Source organism: Polistes canadensis, unplaced genomic scaffold (genome assembly GCF_001313835.1).
Source record: "Polistes canadensis isolate GaletaPanama2010 unplaced genomic scaffold, ASM131383v1 scaffold_191, whole genome shotgun sequence".
Taxonomy (NCBI): domain Eukaryota; kingdom Metazoa; phylum Arthropoda; class Insecta; order Hymenoptera; family Vespidae; genus Polistes; species Polistes canadensis.
This window is the reverse complement of record NW_014569738.1, coordinates 193,173-214,034: the sequence shown is the minus strand read 5'-3', so window position 1 is coordinate 214,034 and position 20,862 is coordinate 193,173. Positions and strand designations below refer to the sequence as shown.

Genomic DNA, 20,862 nt, shown 5'->3' with positions numbered 1-20,862 from the left:
TATTATTAATAATAATAATAATCAGCATCAGTATTTAAATATTATTATTATTCGTGAATAGCTGTTTTAGAGGTTATTTCAGGTGATAATAATTATTGACTCATCGTGTGCATAATAACGTAACACCGATACTAGACGGCAGGTATTTAACAAGAGAAAGAAAATTTCTCTAAAGTAAAAAAGAAAAATCCGATTACGAAGTAGGGTTTACATTTAGACGAGTCTCGAAGGAAATCTGTATGATTGAAAGGAAAGTAACTACCTGTAGAATGCATAAATCTAATAGGAATTGATGATATATTGTAGTCAAAAAAAAGAAATAAAAAACCAATTTAACATAATTGTGATACCCATAAAAAGATAAGAAACACAATCTATGAAAAAACATATTTGGAAACAATAATTAAATGATTTTTAATCATTCAATCCTAATCAAGTATAGACAATATTAAGATGAACCAAAACACATTCGTGTGTGTGTATTTATTATATTCTATCATACACTACAATTTTTTTTTCTAAAAAACTTTGTAATATTTCATTTAACAAACTCACGAACCATTAGATTTTCCATCTAACTAAAAATTGAATTAACGATAGAAAAAAGGGAAAAAAAAGAAATTAAATTAAATGTATCAATCGAAAAAGAAATGGATTGTGTGACGATGAAGGTATTTTAATAGTAAAAGGGTGGTAGCTAGCTAGCTATAATAGATAAAAAGGGATAGAAAAAAGGGTAATAGTATGTAGGTGTGAGTGATAGTAGAGAAAGAAAAAGGAAGAAGATGAAGAAGAACAAGGGACGCTTGCGCCGCGGCGTTTAATCGACGTCATAGTAGTAGTGTAGTAGTAGTATTAGTATTAGTAGGTAGGTAGGTAGGTAGTATAAGGATGGTTTGCTGCGTTGGTCCGTTTGCGGCGCCAATGGAAGTCGACGGCAGTCGTCGGTATCGTTGGCATCCCGGCGCTTAGCGCAGTTTATCGTGCGCCGTCCACGCGCACGTTTTATTCGTGCGCGCGCGCGCGCGTTCACATATATATATATATATACATACATATACCTTTTATCCATACGGGTTCTTTTTAAATAATATTTTTTCGGGTTTGTCAACGCGTGTACGTGTCCTGCGTGTTGTTTGTTTGCTTGCTTGCTTGCTTGCTTACGTGCGTAAGTGTATGCGTGCGTGAGTAAGTGCATACGTGCGTGTTGAATGCACGTATGATCGAAAGGATCCCTTAAAGGACACTTTTCCTTTCCCCATTTTTCAAAATCATTCGTTTTGTTTCACGATTAATTATTATTGTTATTATTAATCAATTAGTTGTTTGTCTCGTTGAAATATATAATTATTATTAAATGTGTAATAGGAAAGTTGGATAGGTTTAAAAATTGAGAACTTTATTTTGATCGAGTTGCTGAATAAGTTCAGATTAAGGGATGAAACGTTTAATAAGATCGAAATGTAATGTTCTTAATTTTGAACCTGTCAAACTTACCTGTGTGACACATTTATTAATTGTTATTATTATTGTGGTTTCTTTTTTTTATCTATTCGGAAACGTGTGATCAACTATTTCTTTCTAGAAAGTTATTTTATTTTTTGTCGTTGATAAAATTTATTACAAAGAAAGATTTATATTGTATAGATCGATAATTGTTTCATTTCTTTTTCCTATCCTTTTTCTTTTCTTATTTTCTAACATTTTCTTTTTGTTGTTATTGTTATTGTTGTTTTGTTATCACGTATTTGGTTTTTGTTATAAAGTTAAAAAATTGGTTAAAAAGGATACGCGCGACACTTTCACGAGTCTCGCCTTCGGTAATTATAACTTTCCTAGGATATTCTTTTTAACAACGTTGCAGAGCAATGTAATGCTGTCGTAAATCACGATTCGAAAGTGTCGCCTTCCTTGAAAGAGGGTGGGAAAAGGGGGAACAGGAGCAGGAGTAAGAGGGGAATACAAAATCGCATAACTTTCTTACTCTCTTGTATATAGGGAACGTGTACTGTATATATATATATATATGTGTGTGTCTTTCTTTTTTCGATTACACGATTGGTTTTGGAATTTTACAATGAAATTGTTTTTTAAAATCGGTGATAATCGATGATTAAAAGTGATTTCAATTTTGTTAACTAATTATAATTTATTAGATTTATTGTATCGTATTGTACAGTGACATACCACGAATAGATCCCAAATAGATTGATTTTTCTTTTTACTATTATTATTATTATTATATTTACTCGAGATTAATACTATTTTTGTTCTTTTATTTCTAACCGATTACGAAATTAATACGACGACAGGTTTTTATCTTCTTATACAGTTTACCTAATAATTTAGCGATACCTTTTTTCACTTTGAACGTATACTTTTTCTATTACATTCTTTGAATAATTTTCAAATATTTTATTAGAAAACACTGTTTTCTTAAAGATCCTATGAGATCTATCGATATCGTATGGGATTCATTCCTCGATCGGTATTCAACTTCATTCATAATTCATAACGCATTGCGTTTAGTTGAATTTTATGTTTCGCTACACTTTCCTCTTATATTTTCCATTCTTTCTTTCTTTCTTATATTTTTTCTTTTTTTCTCGTTCAACAGAATAACTTCCTGTATAGATAACAGAAAGGTGTCACGCACGCGGAAATTCTTACGGTAATATTTCACATCGTTAAACATATTACAAACAATTCCCTTAGAAATTCATTTCGTTGCCCTTATTCTTTTTCTTGGTTTGACAAAGAGTTCAAAGGTGCGTCGATAAATACACGCGAGATTTTTTCACTTCCCCTCCAACTACTTTACCAACCCCATCCTCTTTTTCTACACCCTTAAATCTTTCTTTCCAAGTCAATATAGGACACGAACACACGACGTGACAACTATAGGACGAAGTATCTGTGTTAAAGTTTCCGAAGTGGCTCGTAAATCAGGATGAATAAGATCCGACCTCCTTCTTCTTATTTTTATTCTTATTATTATTATTCATCTTCTATCCTATATTCTTTATTTTATATAAATTTCAATTAGATTTAAAAAAGAAAAATCATTCAACATTTTTTTCCTTTAATTCATCTTCATCTTCATTTTTGATTCGCCAATAGGAGATCAAAACTTTCACTTTTATGCAACTATACGTTGAAATTAATTACTCGCAAGATCGATTCGATCAAGTCTAAGGGGGGGGGCGGTGGGAAGGGGTCGGTGGGGGAGGTGAAGGAAGTAAAGTAGGAAAAGAAGGAGGAGGAAGAAACACACGACGACGTTGTAGTAACAACGATGTAAAGAGTTACGACGTGCGGACATATATACACATACACAGTTTGTTAGCAATATCCAAGAAACGTTTCGTAACAATACTGAATTAGGATCGATAGATCGCAAATCGAACGTAAGTCGATCCTTAGAACAGATAGGTGGGGGGTGAGGATGAGGTGGGGGTGTTTGATACCCTTATTGTTCGAATCAAAGTTTAATTTTCAGTCTTTTAGTGTTGTAGTGTTCTTTCTTATTCGCGTGATATTATAAAAAGAAAATAGTATTATTTATTTAACGAATATTTAATCTTTTTTTTTTTAAAGAGATAATTTAATCTCTTTCTATCTGAGAGATCATTTCTTTTTCAAAACAAATGATCAAAATCAAACTTATGAATTATTATTCGTTATCCAATCTGTCGTTTTTAAAATCAAACACAAATTTGCCAAGTTAAAAATGTTCGATGAGTTTAGAAACGTTCCTTGAACGTTCTATTTAAAATAAACCAATAAGAATTTCTGAACTCGCTAATTTTACTTCGAGGAGAAGATTCCGTCCCACTTTGATACGATTACTACTAATACTATCTCAAATCCTGAACAGGGGAACCCACGAATGATTTGTATTTTCGCATTTTAATCAAACTTATATTACAATCCATTATTATTTATTTATTTATTTATTGTGAATTTTGGGAAAAATATAATAATTACAACGATGCGGTTTGTTTTTTTGAAATTTGATTGGAATTATATCATCTTCTATATAATTGGGGGAAATAACAATAATAATAAGAACAAATATTTTTTTAAATGATTTTATTCTTCCCAAGGGTTCTTCCTTTCCCCAGTTAACGTTTTCGAGATGTACAATACTCTCTCGAAGTATTACAAATCGCTCGTTAGGCCAACGTGATTATGGGGTTTTCCTTCGACACAATACAACAACTCGAAACCTAACGCGATAAATCTTTCTACGGTTCATCGTTTTAAGACCTTGAGGTGCTAATATAAAACGAACAATCCGAATCAAACCAGACTTCTCATTCTATCTTCGTTGTATTCAACTATACGAGTAGGAATCTCGACACTTGCGAAAATAACGAGAGAATGGGATGATCGAGACCGAGACCGTTGTTTTCTTCCTTCCCCCTTTCATTTTTTTTGTTTGCTTTGCTCCGTAGATCTTTACCGTGAAAATAAACGTCTATCTTTCAGTATTGCACTCGTACTTTAAAACATTTTTACTTTTATTATTCGATATGCCCGATCAGTTTGCATTAATTTATCACAACATCGAACACGATTTTATCGATCGATAAAGTATAATACTTTCTTTCCTGCCGGATTTTTTTTCTACTTTTTTATTTTTTTTTGTCCTTCACGCCCCCCCTTACTCATTCATTATACTTTTATTCTAGAAAAAGTTACAAACTGGTATCGTATTCGGATAAGTATCTGGATTCAACTAATTAGAAAATTATGATTGTATTTGTTAATTCGGATGAAAATAATTGAAATTTACGAATTTATTAAACCGAATTTAGGAAGTGCGCGCTATTCGTACCTGATATCCTAATTCTGACAAAGTACTCCCATTATTATTATTATTGTGAGTAAGACTGGATCTTGAATTTGTCTAAGAAATGTTCATCGTTTTATTCGAATGATAAAAATAAAGAATTTTACGAGGAGAGAGTTTAGACAAATCGATGAATTTTAAAAGGAGAGAGAAAGGATCATGAGGAGGATGAATGATCATCGAGGAACGAGTTTACGAGTTATTTATTCGTCTGAAATTCAAGCTTGTTACTTTATCGAACGAACGGATAAAGTGTTTAAGCAAATTGGAAGAGTGGTTAAGAAAATGGGAAAGAACAAAATTGTTAAATTCGTCATGTCCAGGAGAGATTTAATTTTATCGTGAATTAGTATTGTAATTGTTAATTTTTCGGAATAGTGTGTTATCAATGATCCTAATAATAAATATGAAAGTAGAAATTAATCGTGAAGAAAATTAAGTGATCCAATTGAAATCAAAAGTAAAAATGTCGACGGAAGAAAGTAGCGGGGGTACCCCCGCTAATACAACAGAAGAAACAGGAGTTCGTCATACAACTACTACAAGACGATTATCGAAGGAATATAAATTCTTTCGGAGTTTCAGTGCTAAGGTGGAAAATTGGCCGATGCGAAAGGCGGAAGCACTTTGGCGTCGAATGCGTGAACGAAAAATTGCAGGTACGTCGTGTGTGCATAATTCGCGTCCGAATAAAATTATATTAATATCGTTACAATTGTTTTTTCTCTTTGACTTTGTTTACTTGCATACACACACACACATACACACATAAATATATCTTTCTCGTAAGAGTACATAGAAGTTGACATATCATTTTTCTTTCCGCGTGTCGTCTAAATGCAACTTTGTAACACGTATGTCATAACTTTTCCTTATTCCGATTCTTTTCTACAACATGCATAAAATACTTTTGCACAAATTTCTTTCCCATTTCGACCGACATGTTCATATCGGGTACAATAATATTAAATTAAATTAACTGACCAACAAAATAAAAACAAAACTCTTTGATTAATCATAATTTTTAATTCTAAATAAGACACTTTTATTCGAGTGAAAATGATGATGAACAAATGCAAAGAAAATAATCATTGATTACATAAAATACTTTCGATAATTTTCATTTTCTCTCTTTACCTTTTTTTATTTCGTAGAAATGAAATACTACAGGTACACACTGATACCTGTAGCATTCTCGACCCAAACCGCGAAGCAAATCTCAACGTGGCAATAATCTACTGCATTGCTCGAATGCAAAAAATTACGATTCATCGTTGTGGTCTTCGATGTGGGAATGTGAGGGGGATTGGGGTGGGACGGTAGAGGATTGCACGTGTTATTTTTTGGGTCGAATTTTTGCAATTTCATTCGCAGCTCTCTCTCTCTTTCTTTATTTTTTATCTCGATGACCGCAAACAAGCGCGAGTTTAAAAGAAAATCAATCGAGGTGAGATTATTTTATGATTAACCTGTGTACGATCGATACACTTCTCAATTTTTTTTTATCATTTTTATGATAATGAGAGAAAAAAAATAGAAAGATAATCTAAATCATTATACACATATATTTTTTTAAACGATGAAAAAAGAAAAAGTATGCGTCATTTGAAATGGGTTAAAAGGAAGTGTCGATTGTACGGGAAACATAACGGGAACATCCTGTTGATTATAATCATATAACCTTGACACGATTTTCGGTTAAAGGAAGTCGGACCTGACTAATCGCTTCATCTTGACGAAATCATTTTTTTTTCTTCTTTTATTTCTCTATTTCTTTATTTTTTTGTTTGTTTGTTTGTCGTTGTTGTTGTATCCACAGGAAGTTATAAAGTATTCATAATTTCTTTTCTTTTTTTATGACGAAACTTATGTTTTTTTCTTTTTTTGTTTTGTACAGTTATTAACTTGACCTCGTTGATAAGTAAACGACACGAATTTTTATTCGTGATTCTTTTTTTTATTAATATAACACGTGACTCAATTCTATAGGAAAAAAAGGGAAAGAAAGTGAGATCGAGAAGTGAGAGTAATAATAATATAATAATAATATAACAAAAAAAAGAAAAGGATTTTTTATAATATTCCTATATAAAGATACAATTTAAACGCGAATGAATGTTTCTCCAAAGAAATCTTTTACAAGATTAAAAATAAAAAAGGGCAAATGAGAGTTGTTTAAAGGATCATGGTGAAATCCAAATAACAGAGAACCGAACGAAATGGTGCACTCAATCCATTATTTCATCAATCGTGCATCAAACAACGATACCTGTACTTTCGAAAAAGATTTTATAAACGATCAGAAACAATCGATTGTTGTCACGTAATAAAACTATCGTTTTTTTGTTTTTGTTTTGACATTTGTTTTCTCCTACCATCCTTTTTATGCACTAATATTAACACCCCCATCTAAATTGTGTGATCAAAAAAATTATCTGAACATTTAATTGTAAATTATTTTAATTGTCATGCAAAATTTCGCTTAACTCTCATTAAAACAATTTCAATTGTATATCTAGGTCAATTTAAATCTACGTTATACTAGTTTTATGTTTCTCACCTTACGCAACACCTCTCCCACACACACCCACGATTTAATTATTCTTTGACAATGTCCGGTCCGATGCTTCGCTGACTTTTCCAATGGCATTTCCGTCGAACCTTCGTCCAGTTAGTTTAATTGGAAAGTATCGAATGTTACTCGATTCTTTTTTTTTACGATTAATAACCACCTGTCTCTCTCTCTCTCTCTCTGTCTCTTTTTACCTATCTATCTATCTATCTATCTATCTCTCTTCTACTTACTTTTTCACTTTTTTTCTCTCACTTTCACGTTGAAAAACAGATAGAACGACAAACGCGTGTATACGATGCAAAATTTAATACTTTTTGTTTCTGTTTTTCTGTTTCTATTTAGAATATATATTACACTTGTTTCTATACATATGAGTGTACCAATTTTTTATTCATCATTCTGGATGCATCCTCACATCTTGTTGACAGTTGCTCTTTTCAAAACCCCTCAGTTTTATTGTTTTTGTTTTTAATTCAACACCTTCCCCTATCGTAACATGTCTTCTTTAATGTTAATGAACGAATTAAAAAGTAATCTCTATCTTTCTTTCTCTATCTATCTGCTAATTTATCTCTCTGAAAAGGAATATTTAATAGTAAAGAATAATGAATTAAGCATAAAAGAAAAAAATGATTTATTCGAACAGTTCATTCCGTCATTCCGTCATTCAATTTGACTGCGATCATTTTCGAATAATTTCTAATCGTCAATCATTTTTCACGTTCGATGGGGGTAAAATATTTTTGTTCAAAGCGAGATTAAAATGTATTCGTTGATTGGAAGAAAATATAAAAATTGAAATAAAAATTAAATAAAATCAAATAAAATAAAATGAAATATGATATAGCAAGATCGAACCTTGGTCCATTAAGGATTAAAAATGTAATCGGCACAAGGGCAATTGTCTCTTCGATGACGCACGTTTTTCGTCCCAACGGACGACAATTTATTATCATTACGTCAGCGAAATAATTTATAGATCCATCTTAGAGAAACAGAGACAGAATTAAAAAAGAGAAAGAGAGAGAGATAGTATCAACCGCGAAATCATATCTCCTTGATGATTTTGTTAACGCATAAAATGCACGAAGAAAGTCACGTTTGTTTTTTCTTAATCATTAAACAAATTTCGTATCGTACTACTCAGGGATTTTTATTAAATAAAAAATTTTATTCCATGGATCATTTCTCCTTATCTTCTCTCTTTTTCTCTTATTGAAAAAATAAAAAAAAATGTAAGTTAATTAATTGAAAAGAAAGATCTGATAAAAGGTTTGCCTTGTTTTATCTTTTTTGCTAAAAATTGTTAACATAATTTTATGAAGAAGAAGATAATTTTCTGAATCACGTAATTTAATTATTAATTGCATTTAAGTTTATTTATATATATATATATATTTTGAATGATTTAAATGTTACATTATATATTTTTATTTGTTCTTGTTTGAAATCTCTTTAGTAAAACCTTCTGCAATTTCACTTTCGTAATACAGGATCAAAGGGGATTATTATACCATGAAATTTCATACAAAGAAGACAGATAACGTGCAACACCCGATGTGTTTTCAACGTTTAAAGTGTTTCGAGCATGTCGTTTTAGTTTGTATGACTCTTCTCGTTATTCTTTCTCGGTCGTTTTCTCAACTTTCAACAAGTTGAGGGTTGGAACGTGCACACTAACTCGACGAAGAAAAATAATCTTTCCTTGCGGATGAAAAGAGATAGAAAGAAAAAGAAAAAGAAAAAGAAAAGATAAAGAGAGAGAGAGAAAGAGAGAGAAAATTCAAAGGGTATCTCTCAGTAATTTTTTTTGTTCTTTTCTTTTTTCTTTTTTGTCGACGGATATCGATCCCACTCCGACCATAAATCCGATCTTTTTATCACCTCGTCCCTAGCCTTTGTTGGCCCATAAACCTGTGAGAAATTTTTCTTTCTTTCGGTTATCTCGCGTGCTTAATTATTTTACGATCACGTCGAATAAATTGTTTTTTTTTTTTTTTTTTTTTTTTTTTTTCAAAACAAAAAAACATAGCCGAGAAAAGTGAAAATAAATTCATTCATTTTATATTTTTCTTTTTACATTTTATTTTGTTCTATAGAAAAACTTTCCAAAATAAAGTAAAACCAAACAATCAAACAGATTTTTTTTAAGACGGATACGAATCATGAAGAAATAAAAAAGAAAACACCATAAGATTCTTACATTCGCCTATACTTGAAAAGAGAGAGAGAGAGAGAGATACAAGTTTCCCATGTAATGGCATGTCTATGTGTGTCTATGGGATGGAGAGCAGGTAGTTTATGGGATATGTTTTACATTCCGATAGTCTGGCGCCGTACTTATATACATCTTCAAGATTTCCAGAATTAATAGGTTCGTAATATATCATGGCGGGGGATAACTTTATTGTGGATTAATGCACCATGCTCGAGGGTATTCGATTGGATGAAATCGTTTTACGGACACCAAGGTTGCACTTAATTTTCTTATGCACTCGGACACTATTATCGAATTATATTTCAAAATTCATACTGTTGTACAAACTGCTGGATAATAAGGGAATACTGAACAACAAAGATGGATAGATAGGGGTGAGGAAAAAAAAAGGGGGAGGGTAGGAGGGTGGGTTCATTTAATTTTTCGCATCTGCATTTATTTTCGAAATTATTTATATGCAATTAATGTTCTTTCTCTCTTTGACTATTTTGTTTTAAGAAGATACACATGTATACACACATACGTGCAATCGTTGTTCAACTCGTCACCCAACAAAATTCGACATTTACGTTAAATTTTTCTACTTTTTCTTTTGGTTTTTCCTTTTTTTTTTTGCCCTTCGTTTAAATGGTTAACATCTGTGTCCCATACTTTTGGGATTCCATTAAGCCACGTAATAGTTCGAAGTGTTCGTATATATATATATACAGGGTGTCCCACGTAACTCTAGTCATGATTTTTCAAGTACTTGCAATAACCTGACAAAAAAATATTGTTTCATGTGCATTCCTTTTACATTCGCCAAATATTAGCAACATATCAACCATTTTACTGTTAGTTATACATTTTCTACAAGTTAACATTAAATTTGAATAAATAATAAAACATTAAATTTTCTTGATTTTTGCATTAATTTAAAGGACACTCTATTTTCTACGCGTACAATACTTTATTGAGTATTAAATCGATCTGCAAAGATTTATAAAATATGTCAGAGAATGCAATGCTGTAAATTGTGCATCATTGCAAGATCTTTGAAAAAAATTCGGATAAATATTTTGTATACTTAAAACAAACGGATTGTAATAATTTTTTTTTTCTTTTCATAATACTCATATATAGAACAAAAATAAAAAATAAAAGAAAAGAATTATTTATCTAATTCATAAAAAACGATGATATAAAACATCAAATTGTATATATATATATATACGTATGACGATGACGAAAGATGCAGTCAATTATATTTGATTACGAGATGATCAGTAAGTAATCATTTCCTAAATCTCTGGAGAAAAACGATTATTCGCGTAATAGAACATATATTTGTTCGTGAATGCATGTATGGATAGTGATGATGATGGTGATAGTGATAGTGATGGTGGTGAATAAACGCGTGTGCCGGTAGACATACGGCGTACACTGAATTTATTTGTGGAAGCTCGTGGGTCTTATAATAGATCACAATATAAACCAGGCGAGAAACCATGATCGCGACGAGGATCGTGTCGAGGATACCGTAGACGAGAGTTTGCACGGCTGTGATGTAAATTACTTTGCTCGTTATTGTTTTCTACGATAGATTTTCCTTAAAAACAAGAAATGTGACTCAACTAACGACAGTAGTAATAGTAGTAGTCCTTTTCGAATTTAACTAACATAAGAAATCCGTACAACCGTCATCGTCATCATCATCGTCATCGTTTTCTTTTTTCATATTTTCTTCCTTTTCTTTATACTATTTTCGATCTTTGATAGTCTAATTCGACGATTTTATTTTCCGTCTTGACGTAAATGACGTACTTCGAATAACCACCCTAAGAACAACGTAAAACGCGTGAACACGTGTTTGCCATAAGCATTCTTCTAACGGTATGGGAAATTTCAACGAGACTTTTCTTTTTCTTTTTTATTTTTCCCCTCCCCGAATCGCGTTAAAGTTTTGAATTGCGTCAGGACTGTGTGACAGAATAAAAAAAATAAAAAACAATAAAAAGAGAGAGAGAGAGAGAGAGAAAGAATGAAAAAAAAAGTTGTTGACGCAACCCTATCGATGGACGAAGGTGTGCGTTTATACACCTGAGAATGTCTCGGCCTTCCAATAAAGGCCGAGACAATAGGAGAAACGGAATATTTCGAGTGCATTCGTGAGAATGCAGCTGCATCGTAATAATAAGTACACGTAGAATACTTATATACAAAAGACAGTTTTGCCTTTGCGTGAAACTTTTGTCATTCGTTGTTTCATATAAAGGCTAACGAATCTTCATCTCTTGTATTATCACTTTCTATTCATCTCTCTCTCTCTCTCTCTCTCTCTCTCTTTCTTTCTCATTTTCTCATTGGTGTTATCGTTATTTCTATTCAAATAGAAACACTTCAACTAGCATTGTATTTTTAACAAGAAAATTCTATATCGAGAATAACGAAGTATTCAATTATTACCAAAATATGGTACATCATTTTATAAATCAAACTAAAATATCTTTAATTTGTGATAGACTATAAATTATAATATATTTAACTATAATTATATATATATATGTATAAGTTTTCATTTAATCGATCGTACACGTCGAAGATTACATTGACGATTTTTAACGTCTTCATCAATCATATCAACGCCTATCAATTATTCTAGGTATACTTTGTATACCACAAGTAAGAAACTGTGTGGCGGGAGGGAAGCTCATATCTCGTCTATAAAAAGATATCCAAGATAAACTATGTTTTAAAAGGGGGACCAAAATAGAACAAGGGAAGGGAATGAGAGAGAAGAGGGTTGTGGTTGCTTGTGTGTGTGTGTGTGTGTGTTACGAACGATTCCAATGTTTCTTCTTCTTGCCCTATGATATTTTTCCATGGCACCCATCGTAATTCATATCCGATCTGCCGAGTAGAACGATTTATAATTCCTCTGAAAATCGTAACGCTCACTTTCTATACGCCAGGACAGGACGTTGTGTATTATATGCGAACTCTCTCTCTCTCTCTCTCTCTCTCTCTCTCATGCAAATTGTCGGATTTATTATGGTATGAGACGAGTATGCATATGAGGGCACGAGTTTCGCGAGAGTATACACCCCGTTGATTGCACTTCCATCTACAGGTTCCGATCATTCCTTTTTCTTTTTCTTTTCACCCTTACCTTCCATTCATTCTATACTCCACCAATACTTTCTTCTTCTTTTTTTTTAACCTTTAATACACTTTGACTTTTGAATTTTCACGCCATTGTTGCGTGAAAATATCTGTGATTTTAACACAAAAAAAGAAATCAATTTTGTTTCTGAACGAGAAAGTATTTGAAATATGTTACGAAATCTTGTTAATACAATAGTTATAATATCTATAAAATAGAAAATGATATTAATGAATGAGATTAGAAATGGTTTCTAATCCATGTTACGATTAGTTAATTGCTTAGTAGCTGATAAATACATCGTCTAGGTTAGAAATTGTCTAAGTCCTTGAATTGCTTTAACATCCGGCTTTTCTCAACTCTCTTATACCGACAAAAGAACTACTTTCAGATAGACAGATCCTATCGCAGGTAATAACTTATTTAACTGAGAAACAAGCTTGACTTACATCGAGAAAGTTAAGTGACTTTGTTGTTTTCCTTAGATAGTTACGATCTAACTGTCTCATTGTGTTTCTTATAACTTTTACCATAAATCATGAAAATCTTGGAAAAATATTTTAAGATATAACTCATAGTTAAATATATTGTCCATGTGTTCGAACAAAAAAAGTTATTAATTAACATTTATATTCATCCGAGTGTGTGATTAACATTTTAAACTAATTTTTAATAAGAGAAATTAGATTTTAGGAGAGTATGATTTTTCTTAACGCATTCTTTTATGTTTTTTGTTCCCTATAACAAAGTAGATGGTAAATTTTTCTTGTGAATTGTTTACAAGAATTATATGCAATGTATACAATATAGGTAGTTAACATTTTTAATTAAAAGTATACTTAATTATCTTTAGTTTGAGCATAAACAAGATTTTAGAAAGCGTGTTAAAAATGAATCTTTTATAAATCTTTTTAAAAATTGTTTTTGTTTTTGAGGGATTTGAGAAAACAAAAGGTAAAGTGTGTAGAGTTAACTTTCTTTTGCCCCTGGAAAGATGCAACATGTGAAACAGGAAAGTATTCGGTGTAAGCAGTATCTCAAGTGCAGTTTTATATGCATACGGTAATAGTGCATCAACAGTTGCAATACTATAATAGAATGAACTAGAAGGAAATCTTATAATAAAAGGAAAAACAAAAATGATATATTTGTATTTTTAGAAAATGCATTAATAAATTGTTCACTGTATACAATATGATAAAAATTAATTAATAATATATATAAAATTAATCACAGTAAAAGAATTTAAAGTATGTATTCGAGATTAATTATTTGTAAAAATATTTTTTTACAAAATATTTATTTATATATCAATCAATCCCTTTTCTATTTCTCTTACTATTCTTTTATTTTATTTGTAACTACACTTAGTTCGTGACTTTTTTTTTTAAATTCTTTACAAATATACTCGTCGTACTCGCGAGAAAATCATTTCGTCGATTACACCTGCAACAAAAAAGAAAACACACATGGTCGTCGATCTAACGATGATGCAACTTAAAGAAAACTTTTACCCTTTCCTTTTTTTTCTATTTTTCAAAAAAAGATGAGACACCACCGACGAATAAAAACTTTGACAAATAATATCAATTATATTTTTCGCGAATCATTCAACAGATGATGAAAGTTCCAATCTTGTAACTCCGTAAAATTGTTTTCTTCTTCACGCTTTCGCCTTTTAAAAATAAACAAAAAAAATAAAATAAGAATACCAGTCTTTCTATTATGTTTGTACGAAGGATAAAGAGAGTACTTAACGCTTACCACGTTCTTTTATGTTCCAGGTAAGCACCGAACGATTACGAACGAATGTTCCAGTATAGTAGTCACGAGTGAAACACTAAATCCGTTGGTAAGTATGTTCTACGTTTTAAGGCTCATCCAATCACCATAAAATAGTGTCCAAGGGCGCGTCGTTAAGGACAAGGTGAGAGGAACATGAGGTAGAAAAGGAAAGAAGAAAGTAGTAGAAGAGTTGGGAAGGGGGAGGTGGGGACAGAGGAGAGAGAGAGGGTGGTTGTTAGGTAGAAGAGGGTTGAGGAGGGTGAACGATTTACATTTTCATAGGGAGTAACCTACGGTTTATGTCGCTTCAAGGTGGACCGCATTTCGAACTCGTCTCGAACCGATGAAGATCGCGAAAAATTACGAGCGCAGGTGCGTTTTCTCTTTACCTTCACTTTCGTTACCATGCGTGATACTTAAATACATATACGCGAAGTATCGTCGTAAAGGAAAGATCATATCTCGTATCGATAATGAATTGTAGTAGTAGTGGTAGTAGTAATAGTAATTGAAAAGGCAGTACTTTGAAAAAGGGGAATGAAAATGAAAATTCGATGGAATTGAGAAGAGTGGAATAGAATGAAATATATATAAGATTAAATTAACGTAACTTTTTCTCGATTGGCATTAAATAATTGAAAATATTTAATAGATAAATTGGTGTCGTGGAAGATTGATAAAAAATAAAATCATTTATTTCGAATAAAATGATCATACTAAGCTTGTATTTGAATCTTTTATATCCTGTTTCTTCGTGATTCATTTTATACAAATATATTTATAACGATTAATAAAGTATAATATTAATAAGTAATATATATAAGTAAAATCGTGTGGTGTTAGTTGTTTTTTTTATTCACGATGGGTATGAATAAAAAGGAAAGAATAATCTAACTCAATCAAGGTTCGATTAATCGACGCCTCTAGAAACAGGATTATTCTTCCTTCGTCTAATCTCGTTCTAGCGTTCCTTTCAAAGTGTTTTTGCGCGAATCATAGGTTCTATAAATAAAATACGATCCCTTCGTAGATCATTACACGAGAATAACCATGAAAAACGATCGTAAAATCTTCCTTCATCGAGGACGTACGAATTCACGTTAAACTTCTTCTAACTTCTTCTTAGTCTTATTCTTTATACCTTTTATTTCCTTTTTTATTTATTTATTTTTTAATACCATAGAAGTATAGTTGTATACACATATATCAATGCAAACGAACAATCGAGATGCTCGTTACGTTAGTTTTCGTTTAATCAAACCAGAAATCGTAGTATGACGTTGAAGGGGAGTTTAAAAAGGGAGGGGTAGAGAACCCACGTTCCAGATTCAACGTCAAACCATAAGAGTTTGCAATAAAATCCCTTTGTACATTCCCTTCGAGTTTATTCTTTTCAAATACATACACACAACCACTTGAAATCATAAATAAAAGAAATAATAGGAGAGTATATTTGAAATTTTTTAAAATAAAAAATCATGGAGTTTAAATATTATCCAATGTGAAAACACCTGTAGAATAAGTGAACGTACTTACACGTACGTAATAGTTGACTGTTAGTGTGTGAGTTTGTTCACTCTGATCTACGTTTCTTCTTCCTTTAGATTACAAAACAAGTAGTAGTAGTAGAAAAGGGTTGGACCGTGGTGATAGGGAAGTATCTATTCAGCTACTACCGGTGTGGTTATCCAAAGAGATATCTTTATCCGTAATAACGAACACGTCTGTACAATTATTCATCTCTCGAATCCCGCCGGCGATGTTTTATCCTTTTCTTCTTTTAATCCTTTCTCTCTTTCTATCTGTTTCTTCCGTTATCCTGAATCCCTCCCATCCCACCCCCCGCCCTCTTCATCCGTATTTCTCGTCTTTCCCTTTCCTTTTCTTCCCTTCGTTACAACTATCTTTCTTTCTTTCTCTCTTTTCGATAAACTAAATTCTTCTTCTTTCAATTAAATAAAAACAACAAAAATTCAAGAAGGATGGGTAATCTCTATCTTGTGGATTATTTATTCTAATTAGTATGATTAATATATTATAATAAAATTAATAAATGAAAATTATTATTTTCCCGTAATATTTGTTATTTCTTCTATGAAGAAAATAATTTCTAATCTAACAGTGTAATCGATATTATTCAACAATACGTAAAATGCAAACGTAATCAAATAATTCTTTATGTTCTAAGGGAAAACGTGGAATCTTAAAGGGAATGGTATGGGGTGTAAGGATAGGATAACGAAAGTACAATGAGATGATAGGCAAAACAAAATAATTTACAGTAATAGATTGTTCTTCTTCTTGTTTCCTAAAACCGCGTAACGTAATCAATGAGATTACTTGAGTATGCACTTCCCATGCTGCTATATATATATATATATATATATGTATACTGCTAAACAGTGTACCGCTTTTACGCGAACATGTGCGTGCGTGTTACAGTGGAACAGCTCCATAAACCCCATAGACAGGCACTAATGGCGCAATAACCCGACCGAGGATGGGTGATCGCGCGTGCGACCCTTCTCCCCCATGTCCCCCCATTACATCCACATTTTCATCCTTATCCGTATCTTCATCCGCATCTTCATTCTCATCCTACTCGTTCTTATCCCCTTATTCTATTCTTTATTTCTTTTTTTTTTTTTTATTTGTTTTTGTTCTGATGCACTTTTATTTTTCTCACGCTTATATAAATATATTAATGTACATATAAGTAATTATTTAATTAATACATATATTATAATGAAATATTTAATTTAATTTATATATTAAATATATATTATTAATATTATATCAGAAAAAAATTGAAATTAGAAGTGCAATTAATTATTAAAATATTAAATTGACATTGATAGGCAAAATGAAAGCCCTTTCCCTTCTCACCCTTCTCCCCATCTCCCCATTACATCCTATTCGTTCTTATCCCCTTATTCTATTCTATTCTTTATTTGTTTTTGTCTTGATGCACTTTATTTTTCTCACGCTTATATAAATATATTAATGTACATATGAGTAATTATTTAATTAATACATATATTATAATAAAATAATWGATTTATATAATTTGAAATATTTAATTTAATTTATATATTAAATACATTATTAATATTATAATCAGAGAAAAAAAAGAAATTGAAATTAGAAGTGAAATTAATCGTTGAAACATTAAATCGACATCGATAGTTAGTTGAATACCGCACTGTGTCCTCCCTACCCCCCTCACTTTATAGAAAAAGAACGAACGGGGCAAAACTCATGGTGGTGTAGTAACTTTTACGACAAAGTATTTCGTTCTTCTTTCTTCATATACACATAAAGCGACAAGCGCGAATGGTTACACGAATAACTCGACGGTTATATACCGTTCGAACAACGAACCTCATTGTACCCATGCTCGGGAAGTTATGGGAAGAGATATCTTTTGCTACTCTCTACGAGATGAAAGGAGACAGAGAAAACTGTGAGAAACGTCATTACGTGGGAATGTGTTACCATACTTATACACTCGATACACGCGACAAACATTTAGTATGTCGATTTTTACAATCGTTTCATCCAATCTTCCAATTTTTCTAAACAATCTCTCAATTTTTATATCATTTTTTCTTTTTTTTTTTTTTATAATACGAAAAGTTTATCTTATGAAATAATAAGAAAATATTTGAATTTCGAATTAAAATAATAATAATATACATGAGAGTATATATATATATATATAGGTATTATATAAATAAAAAATGATTATAAAAACAAAAGAGATGGAGGAAAATATTCTAACACGTATATTGGATCGGGATGGGGAAAAAAGAAAAATAGTAAAAGCCTGTTTCGTTTATATCGGACGTTTTTATTATTAGTTTCTGTTAGAAAAAACATTGAAGAAGTAAATGAGGACAAAACGTATTGGCGATCGGAGTTTAATTAAAAATCCCGAAGGATCGATACACGAGAAAATGAAAAATATAATATATCGTGTAGAATAATACTGGCTTTATTATTGATTATGTATATAGATTTAATATATGACTCGTTTTACTCGTTGATAATTACTTTTCATGTTCTCAGTCTCGTTCGAATATAATCGAATTGTTTGTTATTCAGTGGTATCGTTGACGTTGTTTAACGATTGGAAAACAAAGATATTATAATGCGTTCGATTTAATCGATAATTCAGAAAATTTACCCTTACTCAATCGTATTATATTATTTTTCTTTTTTTAAACGATAATAAATGGTGGAAATTATTTCGAACGTGGTGTAGGTGGAAGAAATAGAAAAATAAAAGATTAATTTTGTGAATAATTTTGCGTGAACGTGTTCCGTGAAGTAAAATTGATCTATATTAAATTTAGAAAAGAAACAACAATAAAATAAAATATTTAAAAAAGAATAAATATATAAGTATCCTTTTCTCTATACGATTTAAGTACATATGTATATCTATATACGTTTTGTCACAACGGATGCTCGAGTTATCTCAACGTTCTGCTCTGAATATTTTCGACCTTCTCTGCACGAAGAATTTCATCCAGTGAAAGCCACTCATCTCGAGTTACGGATTTACGAATCCATCGACGTGGAATACTCGAAACACACGATTCAGGATATTATATTATCGAGTGGATATTTATTCGACAAAAAAAAAACAAAAAGAACAAGAAAAAAAAAAAACATTTCAAATAATAATAATAATCATCATCATCACACTAAATGTAGATACAATTGGAATGCAATTTTTATGCCGATAACTTAAAAACAAGAATATAATAATATATTTCCAATCGTTATTTTGAACATTTACGTTGTTTACGCGTATAAAACCCCCCTAGTATTATAATTATTATTATTATTATTATTCTGTAACTTTCGTTTTATCTATATTATTATTAGTCTTGATACGTCAGTCATCCAACATTGTATAATACGTTCATCGTTTCAGTTATATTATGCAAACGTTTCCTCGTAATGAATCTCGCATAACTTACACTCGTGTTAAACTTTTATTACAGATATTCCTTTCCTCGTAGTAAATCGATCGAGAGACAACAAGACTACTCTTAACTCGAATTTTCTCTAAACGATGTATACGACATAGATTATGTTTCTACCAATTGAAAGAGAGAGAGAGAGAAAGAAAAAGAAAAAGAGGCCAGTTGATTTCGTGCAATGCTATTACTAAACAGTTGTTGCATTGGATGTATGATGCTGTAACACAACAGTGAACAGATGTCTCGAGTGAAAATGTAATAAAGAAAGAAATAAAGTGAGATAGAGAATAAGAATGATTGTTATTCGTTATGAATTACATTCATTTATTTATATCAGGGCAAAATAAATGAGAAGACAACAAAATTCTAATGTAACAAATAATTTTCAAATGATAGATTATTCTTACAAGACATTTATTTTTCTGTGTCAAGATTTTTGTATTAAACAGCAAAAGTTTTCTTATATTTATTTATTTTTTATTGTATTTTTCTGCACATACATTTCTAATGAAAAATATATTATTCGATGGAATGAGGAGAAAAATATATAAAGTTTTTATTATAAAATCAGTTTCGTTTACGAATAACTTCGTTATACAAAATAAGTAAGCAACTAGTTACCCTTCTCAATTCTACTTTCGACGTTAACCAAACTTAATTTACTTTTTAATTACTTCTCCTGGTGGATTACCAGGTAGCATATTTTCTTTTTCTTTTTTATTTTACTTAAGCAACGACCTGTTTTTTTCTTTTTCTTTATTCTAATCGAAAAAGATATCCCTTATATGAAAGACAGTTGTCACGAAAAGGGAATTTATTTTTCCTTTATAACGACAACATTATGCAACAAGTAAAATTCATTTTCTTGAAGTTAGATGAAACGTTATCTATTGAAATAAAATATATCTGCTTACAATAGAAAAATAAAAAATCTATTAGATGTCAAGGTGTTACCGTTATAGTGTGAAAACTGTTATTTTATATAATAACTATGTATTAACATAGATTAACCGTTACTCTTAACTTAAGCATATATATATTATAATTGATTAGAGGTATTGGATATATAGCTACTTGTATATCCTGTCGTATAACAGGATTGTCATTCTATCTAATACAGCTAGTTATTTCTGTATCATCTGTTTTATAAATAAGTACAAACATATTTTTCTTTTATTATAATTATTTTCTTTCAACATCATCATTATCATTATCATCATCATCATCATCTTATCATTTACAATATTATTTAATTAAAACGATAAATTATTATTCTATACAAAAGAAACAAAAATA

At 30.9% G+C, this 20,862-nt stretch overlaps 2 protein-coding genes across 5 annotated transcripts in view; both read left to right on the top strand.

Annotated features, from left to right (window-relative positions):
- The window catches only part of LOC106789570, a 189,580-nt gene that overhangs the window by 100,540 nt on the left and 68,178 nt on the right, over positions 1-20,862 (top strand). The window lies entirely within an intron of this gene.
- On the top strand, positions 954-19,915 carry LOC106789571. Of its 2 annotated transcripts, XM_014753910.1 has the most exons (4): positions 954-1,217; positions 4,695-5,514; positions 14,575-14,642; positions 19,588-19,915. In XM_014753910.1, the coding sequence occupies exons 2-4, from the start codon at positions 5,322-5,324 to the stop codon at positions 19,603-19,605; spliced, it is 279 nt and encodes a 92-aa protein (XP_014609396.1). In that variant the 5' UTR covers positions 954-1,217; positions 4,695-5,321; the 3' UTR covers positions 19,606-19,915. The 2 variants fall into 2 exon arrangements, with proteins under 2 accessions (XP_014609396.1, XP_014609395.1); XM_014753909.1 differs by lacking the exon at positions 19,588-19,915 and having other exon boundaries at positions 14,575-14,745.